The sequence below is a fragment of the Linepithema humile genome, chromosome 2 (assembly GCF_040581485.1).
Source record: "Linepithema humile isolate Giens D197 chromosome 2, Lhum_UNIL_v1.0, whole genome shotgun sequence".
NCBI classification, from domain to species: domain Eukaryota; kingdom Metazoa; phylum Arthropoda; class Insecta; order Hymenoptera; family Formicidae; genus Linepithema; species Linepithema humile.
The window spans coordinates 26,762,090-26,776,373 of NC_090129.1; the positions used below are offsets into that span (position 1 = coordinate 26,762,090).

Here is a 14,284-nt window from a genome sequence, read left to right on the forward strand (position 1 = left end):
TGATTTGTGTTTAATTTACTAATAGCGTTTTCGATTATACAGGATTTGAACGACCCAGGGTTGATCAATCACTATTTTACTATAAATGCAAGTCTTTCATTGGTGGAGAGGTTGCAATGACGTCATTAACCAACCCTGGGTCGTTCAAATCCTGTATAATCGAAAACGCTATAAAGCGCAATCAACTCAGCGCCATCTGCATCGACTTCTTATCACGAACTTTGTAGCCATCTCCATTTCGCAGTTACAAAATGGGCGATCAAATTTACCGGCTATACGGAAGTACGCTAGAAGATAGAAGAGTGAATTTTTACATGTGAAGGTGCCGGAAAGCCCATGATCTCGTTAAAGTATGGCATTTGCGATGCGAAGTTTACGAATTTTATGTAAAATATACAATGCGAACGCTAGAATGACCTATTGTACTTTTCAACGACCTACTGGCCGAATATCACTCATCCAAATAACGCAAAAATATCGTTATAATACCGAGAGTGAGTATCGTATCAGTCATAACCTCTAATGTGCTACGAAGAGAGCATGGGCAATCTATTATTGTTAAAAATTTAATTCAAGTCATAAAGAACTCAATTTAGGTTTAATTTAATTTAAATAAAAAATTGTACACATCAAACATGCTGTCGTTAATGATGAAAGAAACAAACATGCTTAATATTTAATAAACATTTTTATATGTATATTTATAAAAGAAGAAAAAAGGAATTGTCAGTGAAAAAGTTTTATTTTACTTTATTATTGCCATAAAAAATAATTTAAGTATATTTATTTTGTCAATTATACATAAAAATGATATTTTGGAATTTGTCAATAGTAACAAATCGACCAAAAATCACCAGTAATCTAACAAACATACAATCATCAATAAATGAAGCTGAGTCATTGAGACAGGAAACAGCAGCTCATAAGAAACAGAATGAATCGACAGAAGATGAGGAAGAGAAGGCAAACCGTGAAAGATCAAAGAGAATGATGAATTATGGATTTGCAGCTTTTGGTATATTCATGGGTATTGGCTTCACTTATTTAGTATATGAATTAGGAAGACCTAATTATGATGAACATGGGAATGTCATCGAGGATGAATTTTCCAATTTACCCTTCTTTGAACAGATCTATAAGAGGGTCAAGAGAGAGCTGAATTATTATACAAGAGTATGATACATTTGCAATTATGTCTATGTATTAATTGAATTGTTTTTTACACTAAATATAATTTTTGGAATATATTTCTTAACTTGAAAGATATATATTTGGCATGCGAATCTATGAAATTATTCTCAGATATTAGAAAACATCTTATATGATGTTTATTATGTTTACAGTTAGTACAGGAACCCAGCAGGGAAAAATTATTACCTGATCCACTCAAGTATCCATATATTCAGCCACCATATACTCTAGTTTTGGAAATGACCGATCTTCTTGTGCATCCAGACTGGACAGTAAGATTGCAATTTATAAAAGTATCAATTCATACACAATTCAATGTACTGTTTGATGTTATCATTGTAATGTCTGTAGTACCAAACTGGGTGGAGATTCAAAAAACGGCCTGGAGTAGATCAGTTCTTAGAAGCAGTAGCACCACCACAATTTGAAATCGTCATTTATACAGCTGAGCAAGGAATGGTAACTTTTTTTTTTAATTCCAAAAATATTGCTTTATTTTGCGTATGTGTGATAAAAAGATAATCTAATATATCTAATATAATGAAGAAAGATGATATATTGTGTGATTTTAATTATAGACGGTGTTCCCTATTCTGGATGCACTTGACCCAAATGGATATATAATGTACAGATTAGTTCGAGATGCAACGCGTTTTGTGGATGGACATCACGTTAAGGATTTAGGAGCTCTCAATCGTGATCTTAGTAAAGTAATTGTCACTCTATTAAAAAATTTCACACAGTTTCTTTATACTGCAATTATTAGTTTTTCACATTGTACATATTAATAGGTTATTGTTATTGATTGGAATGAAGAGAGTGTCAAGTTACATCCAGAAAATGCATTCAAACTCTCTCGATGGGCGGGTAATGATGATGACACTACGTTGTATGACTTGGCTGCATTCCTAAACAGTAAGATTTATCTCAACATTATTCGCTTCAAGTGTTTCATAAATATTTTTCCTACGGGTATACATTTAGAGTTTTTCCGATTATAAGATGTTAGCATAATTGACTTCCTTTTGGCCGATAAAGATACATAAAAATACATTTTATTTTACAGCGATATTAACATCAAACGTGCAGGATGTGCGAGACGTTTTGAATTACTATAGACAATTTGACAATCCATTGGAAATGTTTAAAGAAAATCGACGAAAATTATTGGTAGGTTGTTATGAATGTAAAGATAAATATAAAATATGTAACTGAATATTTGACTGTATAATAATAATAATAATGATGATAATAATAATTATTGATAGATGCAAATGGAGGAGGAACAAAACAAGGCTGCACTGGACAGCAGCAAAGTACTTACTTCGAGATGGAAACCATCTTTTCTACGAAACCGCTAGTCAAGGTGAACCAATTACATTGAAATTTGAAATATCTACAGATGAATACGTAATACGTTTGAATACGCAGTACAGTCGATCATTTCATCGCCTCACAAATACTATATATAATAATTATATAATTTTTATTAAAATAAAACGAATATTGTTCTAAATCACTATTTATGGTTCGTACGTCATTATGCATCATTATAAATATTTCACGTCTATATGTACAAATTATGTAATCTTGATATGTACGAAAATATAAATTTTAAATAATCTAATATTTTACGACATTCTCTCCAATTCAATTCAATTTCAAATATAAATTATGTAAGCTTATAAATGTCCCTTTTCCGTCTAGTCGATTTTGATTTAACTTTCGGCAACAATATGTCTTGCAATACATTGCTATCATCAATGTACATTAGATCTTGGTCTTGAGACACGCTAATTAATTCTTGAGTATTAATAGGTGTGGCTATGCATTCAGACTCATCCTGTGATTGCGTGTTGGGATGATTCGAAGTCGACGATTCCAACCAGTTCAAGACTTTCTGATGGGATCCCGTCCGTACAGGTACTGGTACTTGGTCACGTATTTCCCAAACTGCAAAAAGTTCTGGTGCTAATAGATCGATGTATGATCCCAATGTAGCCAACGATTGCTTCCAGGTTGGTTCAAAAGAATTGTCCACATCTATCCTACTGGGCTTTAAGCGGAGCTTTTTATTCGTGAAATCTGTAAAATTATTTTCATAATTTGAATTATTGAAGCTCGAAAATATACTTAAATAAAACTTCAAGTCTTGTTTTCTTACTTTCGTATATATGTTGCATGTTACACTTGTTGGTGATTGTTAGAGGTACTAGCGGTTCAGTTTGAGTTGATAAAGCTTTTTCCCACATGTTTAATGCATAACAAGCTTTGCCATTAACGGGAGAATATTTGTTCAATGTGTTTTCGTGTGTTATACATTGATAAAATATGTCACCTGAGTACAACAGAAAGGAGGATATTTAGATTTACACTAGGCACCAGCCACATTTTTTTCAAAACGTCAACTTAATAAGAAAATATAATTAATTGTACCGATCGAATTTTGAACAAAGTAGGATACAGCTCCTTTCTTTACATCTGTAACTAATGTGCTACCAGAGTTACACAATTCAAATCTGCTTCGTAAATATGGATTCAAGCACATTCCTTGTATTCGACATTCGTTCATCGTTTCTGCAATGGATGGAGGTGTGAAAGGTAAACTAAAGGAATGAGACTCTTCATTGTTCAGCCAAGTATTCAAAATTATTGCGTTTTCGCCGACTCTTTGAGTTGACAAGACAATAATCTCCTTGTCATCGCTGTAATTGATGCGTCATATAGTTAAGTTAACGATAATGCTTGTAATTGCAATTAATGTAATTAGGTTTCTCATTTAACATTACTTACCTATTAGTGACAGCTGCTAATAGCGGAGTATCTTTAAACTGATGTGTCCATTTTTGTCGTACGCATTGCTTCGGAGAACGATTATCGCACATTAAGAGAGAATGAGAAGTTGCTAAATATCGACAACAATTGTGTTTACTTGAAGCTTCCACCGAGAGGCTCTCGCAATTTTCCAAATTAAATTTTGGACACAATGTGAGACACGGTCGATCAAAAGCAGTCTATGAGAGAGAAACCAATAAAATAATAAGTGTTTATAATAATATTTAAAATTAACTTATGAATGATTTTGGATTATTATACACGGATAATGCTGGTAAATCATGTCGATAACTTTCCTAATGCATAGTTGTATGAAAAAAACTTAAGATTAAAAATTCTTTGTTTCTTACTCTAGTATCAAGATAATGTAAGCAACATCTATCCACGTAAATCAAAATGTGCGGATCCATCTGCTGAAATCTTATACTTCCCCAAGAATCATGAGTTGTATTATTTTGCAATATAGAACCACGGCTAATATAATTCCTAAAGAAGAAAAAAGGATATAGATATTGCGAAGAAGTGTTATGAAGAAAATAAAACAAAGAAATTTACTCACATACTATTTATGTCCCATAAGGACAATATTCTTTCTGCATTTAGTGTACAATGATGATCGACATTAGTTAAACTCAAATCAGCACTGACATATGGTATTTTTGATGCTTGCCTATGAATTTCACTAAGTGTTAAGTGATTTTCAGAATTAGAGAGCATATAAAGAGCGCATTGATTTTTATGCCTTCCCAAAATTTTACCTAAAATAAAATATAACATTTGTGTAATACATTTCATATTATTTCTAAGTATATTACAATTTTTTATTTTTTAGATATAAAATTATCAACATACATGTATTATTAATTTTACTTTGTCGAATTTCATACAACAATCCATGTAGTTTACATTTAACCGAGTTTTTTAATAATGGTTTCCATATGGAATCTTCCATCGATATGATATTTGCAGCAACTAAAAGTTTTTCAATGCAAAAAAGATTCAAATATATAATTGCATAAATTACTATATGTATATGTATGAATATGTTCTGTATAATTAAGATTAAGCAACCTAAATCTTCCATAAATGGGAATAGTAGAACATCCCAGCCATTTAGTTGAACATAGTTTAATGATCCACCAGTATAGTACCAATTGTAAGACTGAAAAGATATTTTATTAGTAATTCATATATATCGTACTTGATTTTTTTCTAAAGTGTTTTATTCCAAGTTGATCTTATTTAATAGCTAAAGTTTCCAATCAATCATTCTTCCAGATACTTTACACATTTTGTCAAATAAAAACGATAGCATTGAAAAATATATAGTTTGTTAATGATACCCCTTCAAAATAAGGGTCAGGATCCATGTCAATCAGTTCCGCTATATTTGCAATGTATCTAGGCACCTTTGCATTATATCCATTACTTCCTCTATTCCATTTTATGTTTTTTTTATATATTACACTCAACTCTAATAAAAATATTTTATTAAATCAATATCAAATGTAAAATGTAAAAGTTATTAAAATTTTTGCATACAACCTTTTTTATGCCTTTCGTACTGATTCATTATTCTGTTTATATCATCTTTCAAATGTCTCTTAAATGTGAGAAGTTGTAAAGCTGGATCTTCTTGAATGAGCGCTGTAAAGTTTGAAATGTTTATTTTTCTTTTTTTTCAATTATATTTCATAAAATCTAGCTATATTACAAAGATTATAAATATACTTACAAAGTATAATTTATATTATTATATGTCACTATATTATCCGACTGTATATCGAATTAAATTTAACTACATAACGTAGAATAAAATAATATATAATAGACCACATAATTACAGAAAGTACAGAAAACATACATAAACATAAAAATTATTCTAATGACATTCCATCTGACACAGTAAGCTTGCTTCATATTATAAACTTAATAAAATTAACAATATTTAACCTGTTCTTGGTAATCTTGCTGGTGGTAATAATGGCTTTGGTAAGTCACAGCTGTATGGAAATTCTTGGTAGAGTTCCATTACACTCTTCTCATCCCATTTCTCAATATATGGTAATTTATTCAAGTTATAACCTGGCATCACATGGTGAGGATAATTTTTCAAAAACACAGCACTCAATTTATTTAACAAATTTTTTTCAGCACGTTTGAATGCTTTTGATTTTAATTCTTGTTCACTCATGGTTCTCAATCTCTCTTAATTATTTTTACTTATTTACGATAAAATATGCGTAATCTTAGTCGTAACAATTAAAACTGTTCGAAACTGTCTTTTCTTTTTTCTTCATAGGTGTTTATAATCATCACATTACATTATAATAATTTTACAGGAAACATAAAATCAGTCAAAAATATATTGCAAAATATTTATCACAGTAGCGATAAATAAATTATAATGAAAGAAACATATAACAATTCGTAAATTGATAAAGAATCCAACAATAATACACGTGCATTATATACGTCGTGACATATGTGCCGATATCACGTGGGAATCGCGGAACATGCGGCACGCGGCATCGCAACATTACGCTATTACGCTTGTACATAATCATAGATTAAAGAATAACGGAGATATGTGCTCTCCAAAACTGGTGACACAAAACGTCCAACTCTTTTAAGAAATTCTCTAGGAAAATGAGAGGTTGATTGGCTGTCGTGTTACATTTCAAGATTTATTCGGACGCAAGTCTCAGGAATTCCTAAACTATGACTGAACCGAGAAGCATGCCGAGCAATTATATGTATGAATCAATTGGAATCAAATTCAAAAAGAAAGAAAAAAGGATCTTTATCTTACAAATCTTACAAGTATAAATGAAGAGTGCAATGATAATATGTAGAACTGCGCGAATCGGCGAGTTTGCGGCTGCATATCGCGTATGTTACAAGAGATATTACACTACGCAGGAGAATCAACATACGATGCAAAAGAAGACAATCCATCCATATTTCCAAATCCATCCGTGGAAGTCGGAAATCGAGTTTGCTAATAGTTTGTTGAAAAATGTTATTTACAATGCAGGTGGGAAATTATTATACATTTAAAGTTGATAGAGCCTGACATTGTTGTCTTGTTATCTTGTTATCTTGTAACAAGAAATTAGCTGTCATTTTTTATTATTATACAGTTTATCACTTTATGCTATGTTAGTTTTTAATTTTTGAAAAAAATAGCATTTGTTTTACATATTAATGATTTATTATATTAAAAATAATATCTATTGTTTCTTTATAGCTAATAAAAGTGATTTCTATGAAGACATTTCTATAATATTAATTCAGGTGTTTCTTTGCAGATGGAATAGTTGCGATAAACAAACCGTATGGTATATCTGTATGGAATAAATTCCAGCAAAATGTAAACCACCCTTTAAAACAATGTCATCATATAGTAGGAGCAGTAGATTATTCTGTAGAGAATGTTTTGCCATATCTTGCAAAGGAACTGGATGTACCAAACTTGATACCTTTCTCAGGATCAGAAAAGTATATTGGTCTTTTTTTTTAACAATTTTTTCTTTTTCTCACAATGTACCTATAACTTTTAAAACACATATTGCTTTTCTTATTTATAGATATATGAGTGGCGTTTATATTTTTGGAATTAATACTAACGTATGCCAAGATATAAAAAAAGCAGTAAGACGAGTTGAAGGGGGTAAATATAGGAAATTCTGGGCAATCACGACCAGAATTCCGAACGAAATCGAAGGAAAGTATCATCTAGCAATTTGTTTAAAACAAAATTTTTCATTGAAAGATAAAAAGGTACATTTGTCTCTATATGTATACATGTATACATTGTGTGCAAAATGATTAGTGTCTGTCTAATTAACAACTCTATATACATTTTAGGTTATTATCTTGCCGCAATGGTCCAAAAACTTAGTGAAGAAGAATATAATTAAAATCTTTAATGTAGACTATAGAGTTATATCTAATTCGACAAACAATTTGAGTTCCCTAATAGAAATGGAAGCATCTACAAAAGTGTGGCACAGTCTTAGATTGTTTGCTTCCATCATGTTGTATAGTCCGATTCTTGGAGATAATTATCATGGATCGCGAGTCCAAGAAGTCATGGGTACATGGGTAAGAATTGATCCGTTTGCTGAATCTTGTTGGGACATGCCAAAAATAAATAGGCAACTACTAGAATTGCTAAATGTAAGGCAAAATCAGCAAGAAATTATTCCAGTTCATATCCACTTGAGAAATGTACGTTTAATCTCTTTCGGTGAGAAGAGAAAGGATATAGTGTTGGAAGCACCTTTAATTCATCCTTTTGATTGGACGTGCAAACAACTTAAATTTAAGAATGTACCATATGAAGAGAATAATGAGGAGAATAAAGAGAAAATGGTGATGAAAGATCTAATATACAATTAACATGTGTAAATGTTAATCCTCAGTAAGGATTATAATTATAATAAAAAAAAAATTTAGATGATAAATAACATTTATTTTTTTAATTTTAATGTTCCTTTACATTTTGTTTGTTAGATAGATAGAACTGATAATTAATGACTAAGCACATGTTTGCCTTTTAAGATTCTCCTTTGGAGAATTCTTCTACCATTCAGCGTTGCCATTCTTGCAAACCAGCCATGTTTTTTGATACGTTTACGTTCATCAGGACGAGGAAAATGATATCTCACTATGTTTCTAACAAGCATTAAACCCCATGGATTCCATGTTACAGATGTTGCGTTTACTGTCGAGGTAAGCTGATTTGAGATTGCTGTTTGTCTAAAAACGTATTAAAAAAATTTCACATTATGATGTATTATGATTGTTGTATTATGTTGTTACACTTTATCGCTGAAAATACTCCATTGTTCCATTTTATGTTCATGTTGCACATATAATAATACAAATACCTTAAATTAGGATTATGTTAAATCAAACAAAATTAAATTAGAGATAAAATTTAATTCACTGAAAAATGATATTTAACAGGTATGATACTTTAACAAGTATTTAATTCCTTGTATTGAGAATTTATAACTAATGGTTGCATTATATAGAGTTACTATAAAATAGAACATATTGTCATAATTAAAAATAATATTTTAAAAACTTACGGTACGGATTTAAATATCTTAAAGATTAATTTATCGATCATGTTTCTTATATCGCAAACGTCACAAGATTCAGGGTATGGCAAAAATTGTTCGAATGTGTATTTCGAATGAGAAACACAAACTTGAGGTTAAGTTGACATTGAGGTTAATGGCCGGAGCACAGACTTTTGCATAAAGCATAACGCATAAGCATAAGGAAATTGATTGGTCCATTTCCTTATGCATTTGCTTAAGCCGAGAGCACAAGCTTTTACATAAAGCATAACGCATAAGCATAAGGAAATTGATTGGTCTATATATAAGCATAAGCAAATGCATAAGGAAATGGACCAATCAATTTTTTTATGCTTATGTGTTATGCTTTATGCAAAAGTCTGCGCTCCGGCCATTATGCTTATATATAGACCAATCAATTTCCTTATGCTTATGCGTTATGCTTTATGTATAAGCTTGTGCTCTCGGCTTAACTCTGTGTAGTTGGTTTGTAAAAGTTGATCAAAGTGATCATGTGATCAATCTTTGCGGAAACCAGCGGAAACTATCGAATATTTCCGAAAATCGATAATACTGTGACGAATGAGTCGTGTAGAGCCAATTTCATAATGTATGTACACAATGATACGGAGATTCTCCATAAGAAGATGGCGGAAGATGGTGCACTCTAATAACTATGTAAATAGAAAGTTGTATCTCGTCGAGATACTGATTTTGTATACTACACGAGTTAAGGTATACCGTTTGTTGTAATATAAATTTAGTCAGGATAAAGTAATTATATATAGTATGTAACATACAAATTTTGCCGGCACAGAATACTGGTATAAACCTAACGGAATTTGCTAATAGAATATATCACGTAATTGACGGTAAACCCGCCGTCGAGCAGTTTTGTATTTCGTACATTTAAATGGAATATTTCATTTAAATAGCTACAAAATGACAAATTCTACTTGGTTTTGCTGTCGATCTGTTGTCAGATTATGTTAGCAAGTTCTACCGGTAAAACTTGAACTTAATGCAAACAGAGCTGACGGCAACCTGCTGAAATATCCGATTCAATTTATTGCCAAGTTGCCGGTGTATGCACTAATATTTTTCTTTCCTGTTATTATACACATAAGCGAGCGCTATTATTAACTTTTCTTTTAGTTATTATGAATTATTCAGAAATAATATTTGCATGAAATATTTTTTGCAAATTTAACAAATTCTTACTTCAATTCAAAAAGTAAGGTATATCTTTATGGCTATTGCAATATTTTAAATCGCTACCGAATGCAATTAAATTGTCATAAGTTTTTGGAATGAGTAAAATTTGAATAAATCGGCATTGTCTGTGATTGTCGTTTCAAGCATATAAAAATATTTAATGATTATCGAAGATTACTTGCGAGTGTTTGTCGAAACTGTTCGGCTGACTTCAATCGGTCTGTCGGAGAGAGGGCATGTTCATACTGATTGACTGACTCATTCTGGGCTTTATAATACCTTGGACGTGTCGAAGGGCGTAGTGATATTAGAAATACAGCTCTCAAGAATGCAACGCGACAATCATGCCCTCGACTATTCGACAATGATTCGAAAAGCTACAACACGTATCCAACACATTTTCGAGCACAAAAGCAAACGAGAAACATTGCTGCGAGATAAACAGGATTACATGTAAGTACTTAAAAAAATATTGTGTTGTGTTAAAATTATTATGTATTTCATACATATTGATGAAGGTTAAATAAGAGAAATCTTTATCTTTATCTTTATCCACATCTTGTTTAAGACAATTCTTTGGAAAGTGAAAAAACATAATTGCGTCTAAATTCTATATTATGAATAGAGTTTATAAGCAAAATTATAAAACTTTGTTGATCGATTAATCAATTTATTATTAAGAATACTTTTGTGTTGATTATATTTTAGAAGTTGAATAAGTTTGTGTATTATAATCACTATTTATAGTTACTTGAATTTAAAAAAAATAATATATACAACAGTTTATAAAATTTCTTCCATCAGTGCACACGTCTACGGCGTTTTCCACGTAATACTAATCTCAAAAAACAAACACAAAATACTGAAGAGAAATTTATTAGATATATATATATATATATATATATATATATATTTATTGTTATTTGGGATATTTTAAAAATTTTTAAATGGGAAAAGATCTAGGATGCTTTACGTTCTCACAAATCAAAGTCCGCTAAAGCAGCAACGATGAGTCTCAATCATGTGTTAAAATCACTCCCTCAGTTTCTGTGTTCGGTTATTCGTTTCACATTCAAAGAAATTCTTTCATCTAACGCGCCCCATGGTGTCGACCTATCCCCCCCCCCCCCCAAATAGAATTGATCTCACCTTCGATAGTAAGCAAACTGTTGTGACCCCATTGGTACGTCATGTAGAACAGACAAATACATATATGTACATATATACATTCGTCGAGTATGCGTACATCCGTGACATCACCGTCTCGCGGTAATTGTCTGATCTTGAGGCCCTTGCCTCGATGTAATTTTGACGCTTGGGATACGCGTATATTGTATTGTTAGACTTTGCTAAAAACTTGAGATTTATATTACAATATTTATGTCGAATTATGTACAATATTTCTATTTCTATTATACTTTCTTATTGATGAATAATAATTTTATATGATATATAGATATTTTATTTGTAAGTATAAAAATATAGTACTTTTCAACATGTAATACACATTTAGATTTATATAGGTAATACTAGAAAAATAATATTAATATAATCAAGCGATTATATTGAATCGTCATGTTAAATTATCAAAACAAGTATTAATTTAAATTTTTACATAAGTAATTCGGGACATCACTTTTTATTTATTTAACAATAAATTTTTGTTTCTCAACTATAAACAATTTTTATAAGTTGAACGTTTGTATCAGTATAAAGATATTGTCATGTGATTATTGAAAGTAATGTAATGATACTATCTGAATGCTATTCATAATCAACTTAATGAGAGAGTTAATGTGATACGATCAGGGTTTGGTTACGTAGGAAAATGGTGCATATGCTCGTTATTCTATAAAGGTGTACTTAAGCTCTGTTAGAATAAATCTATCTCGTGGATGGATAAATTTTTTATCTTTGTTCATGATGAAGTTACTATGACCTATTTACTACGTCATGTGGAACGGTCTTCAAACACGCGTACGCATCACCGAATGTATTATCTAGATCTCGATCAATTGTATAGCGTGTTCTGCAATTGTTGCTATTTAACATTTTTCACAGGCTCTCACGAATCTTTTTAATAGATAATTATGTTCAAATACTCTTTGACTCCGGATTGTATAAACTTTAAAGTTACACGTGAAAGTTTTTCTAATATCTATTTTCCCATTTAAGTATATTTACATGTAATGTAATTTAATCTTTAATATTTTTAAAAATAACATTTTTATAGTTTTAATAATTTTTTAGCATTTAACAATTGCCATAATTGTATTATTTTGTCTGGAGAAATTGAAGAACATTAATATAATCAGCGGAAATAATATTACATACACGTGTGTGTGCGCGCGCGCGCGTGTGTGTAATATACTATTGAAGTTATTCTAAATAGATTACAGCTATTACGGCTTACGTCAAAATTTTTTTATCTTGATTGAACAAGGATTATACATACATCTTTTAAAGTCTTCCTCAATTATTAAAAATTTATTTAATTGTAATTTATTCAGAATCAATTTCAATATTGCGTTATACAAAATAAAATTATTACTCAGTACTATTATCAGTCCGTTTTTATTAAAATGCTAAAAATGTCTCTAACAATTTGTGAAAGCACTATATAGAGTACGTACCGAAACAATGAGATTTAAAAAATTTTTCTCTATTTTTAATTATATGAGCGTAGGTAGAAAATTTTGATAAAGAAACAGCTTATTAACGCAAAACAGGAAACGTGGTTAAGTCTTATCAATCTTTTACTGAAACGAACAATATGCAGTTTTTTCGCAACATTAAAGAGGACAAAATAACAAACGAGAAATTAAATAAGAATGCAAAATTAAATTTTATACATTATTCCAACAATGATTGATTTGTGTAAATCTAAAAATTTTGGATATTATAATTGATAATTAATAGTTAATTGCTTTTCTTAATTAGCGCTCTTTAAGCAATTATGTCACGCGCAAAACGGCTTGCAAACCAAAATCATTAGCAAAAAGATACGTCAATACAAAGAAACGTCCTCGTGCTCGATCGAGTACCCGGTATATTGTCAACTGTCAGTTGACAAGATACAGGATGCGCCTTTTCCGTTGCAAGAGTTCCAAACCGGCACTCCCATCCCATAGAATTGCGTTCAATCGTCCATCGGTTTAACACAAGCGTGTCGTGGCGCCGGTAGACTTATTATCGATCGACTTATATGCATGTATCTTTGGCACATTGTAAAACAAAGTTATCTATATTTTGATACGAAACATACTTAAGTTTAAAAATTTTAATACTTTGATTGCTCTGAATCAATTTAATTAATTTTGGCAAATAGCATATTCAATGGAGAAAGAATTTCACGTTTCGTCAGACTGATTGTGCGAAGCATTTTTTTTCCTCAAATGCGAATCGGTTGAACCTCGAAATAACCGTGATGGGGCTCTCAACCGTGACACACGCATCTCTCAGCGACGATTTACTTGTCAAATAATTCTTCCTGTGACCGCGGGGCTCGCGATTACCGCCGGAACATACGCAGTAACTTACATACATGCTTATGTTACATCGTCGATATTTTATTGCGCTTGCAGCCGGGCGATAAAAATGTACGGTACCGAAAATATTGCCACTATAGTTGCCAGTGCAATCAAGTCTAGACAAAAATTTTTTAATACAAAAGATGTAACGATATTTATACGACATTATGCATTTTATTGCATTTACACAATCTAGGAATAAACGAAAGATTGATCATTCTTAAAGAGTAATAGCGACTATAGAATATTATAGAATGTCCAGTTAACAAACAACGTTGTGAAACGGTCGATTTCCTTAGCTCTCTATTTTTCCACAAAATTTATGGACATTTCAATGCTGCGACTTATATACGCGATGCACCACGTCTGCTATCTCGGTACTCTAGACACAACATACCTCATCTCATTGTGTCAAGCATC

General features: G+C 31.1%; 5 protein-coding genes across 17 annotated transcripts in view; 3 read left to right on the forward strand and 2 right to left on the reverse strand.

The window, feature by feature from the left end:
• Positions 1 to 232: 232 nt before the first annotated feature.
• LOC105667898 (mitochondrial import inner membrane translocase subunit TIM50-C-like) lies at positions 233 to 3,340 on the forward strand. Of its 9 annotated transcripts, none has more exons than XR_001100001.2 (10): positions 233 to 494; positions 833 to 1,173; positions 1,344 to 1,463; positions 1,543 to 1,650; positions 1,770 to 1,901; positions 1,983 to 2,106; positions 2,258 to 2,361; positions 2,460 to 2,557; positions 3,010 to 3,114; positions 3,193 to 3,340. XR_001100001.2 is itself a non-coding variant. In XM_067348920.1 (9 exons), the coding sequence occupies exons 1-8, from the start codon at positions 353 to 355 to the stop codon at positions 2,550 to 2,552; spliced, it is 1,164 nt and encodes a 387-aa protein (XP_067205021.1). In that variant the 5' UTR covers positions 233 to 352; the 3' UTR covers positions 2,553 to 2,557; positions 3,010 to 3,340. The 9 variants fall into 9 exon arrangements, 3 of the variants coding, with proteins under 3 accessions (XP_067205021.1, XP_067205022.1, XP_012215437.1); XR_001100002.2 differs by having other exon boundaries at positions 3,210 to 3,340; XR_001100003.2 differs by having other exon boundaries at positions 3,028 to 3,114.
• On the reverse strand, positions 1,917 to 6,575 carry TAF1C-like (TATA box-binding protein-associated factor RNA polymerase I subunit C-like). The gene is made up of 11 exons (XM_012360013.2): positions 5,980 to 6,575; positions 5,572 to 5,673; positions 5,370 to 5,500; positions 5,098 to 5,188; positions 4,879 to 4,998; positions 4,586 to 4,784; positions 4,377 to 4,512; positions 3,985 to 4,205; positions 3,628 to 3,896; positions 3,356 to 3,529; positions 1,917 to 3,276 (listed from the first exon to the last, which is right to left on the reverse strand). Exons 1-11 carry the CDS (start codon positions 6,218 to 6,220, stop codon positions 2,864 to 2,866), a joined length of 2,097 nt encoding a protein of 698 aa, XP_012215436.1. The 5' UTR covers positions 6,221 to 6,575; the 3' UTR covers positions 1,917 to 2,863.
• Positions 6,576 to 6,723: 148 nt separating this feature from the next.
• Positions 6,724 to 8,498, forward strand: LOC105667867 (pseudouridylate synthase RPUSD4, mitochondrial-like). Its single transcript, XM_012359959.2, has 4 exons — positions 6,724 to 7,063; positions 7,338 to 7,527; positions 7,617 to 7,809; positions 7,897 to 8,498. Exons 1-4 carry the CDS (start codon positions 6,856 to 6,858, stop codon positions 8,428 to 8,430), a joined length of 1,125 nt encoding a protein of 374 aa, XP_012215382.2. The 5' UTR covers positions 6,724 to 6,855; the 3' UTR covers positions 8,431 to 8,498.
• Positions 8,483 to 9,730, reverse strand: mRpL34 (mitochondrial ribosomal protein L34). The gene is made up of 3 exons (XM_012359960.2): positions 9,589 to 9,730; positions 9,126 to 9,270; positions 8,483 to 8,790 (listed from the first exon to the last, which is right to left on the reverse strand). The coding sequence occupies exons 2-3, from the start codon at positions 9,164 to 9,166 to the stop codon at positions 8,562 to 8,564; spliced, it is 270 nt and encodes an 89-aa protein (XP_012215383.1). The 5' UTR covers positions 9,167 to 9,270; positions 9,589 to 9,730; the 3' UTR covers positions 8,483 to 8,561.
• A 6-nt stretch (positions 9,731 to 9,736) lies between these two features.
• The window catches only part of LOC105667866 (thrombospondin type-1 domain-containing protein 4-like), a 59,672-nt gene continuing 55,124 nt past the window's right edge, over positions 9,737 to 14,284 (forward strand). For 4 of the 5 annotated variants that reach the window (XM_067348900.1, XM_067348905.1, XM_067348902.1 and 1 more), the window contains exons 1-2: positions 9,737 to 9,854; positions 10,508 to 10,787. The gene's annotated coding sequence lies outside the window, so the exon portion shown is untranslated. Of the gene's footprint in view, positions 10,788 to 14,284 lie in introns of all 5 variants that reach the window. The other variant, XM_012359958.2, reaches the window with a different exon arrangement.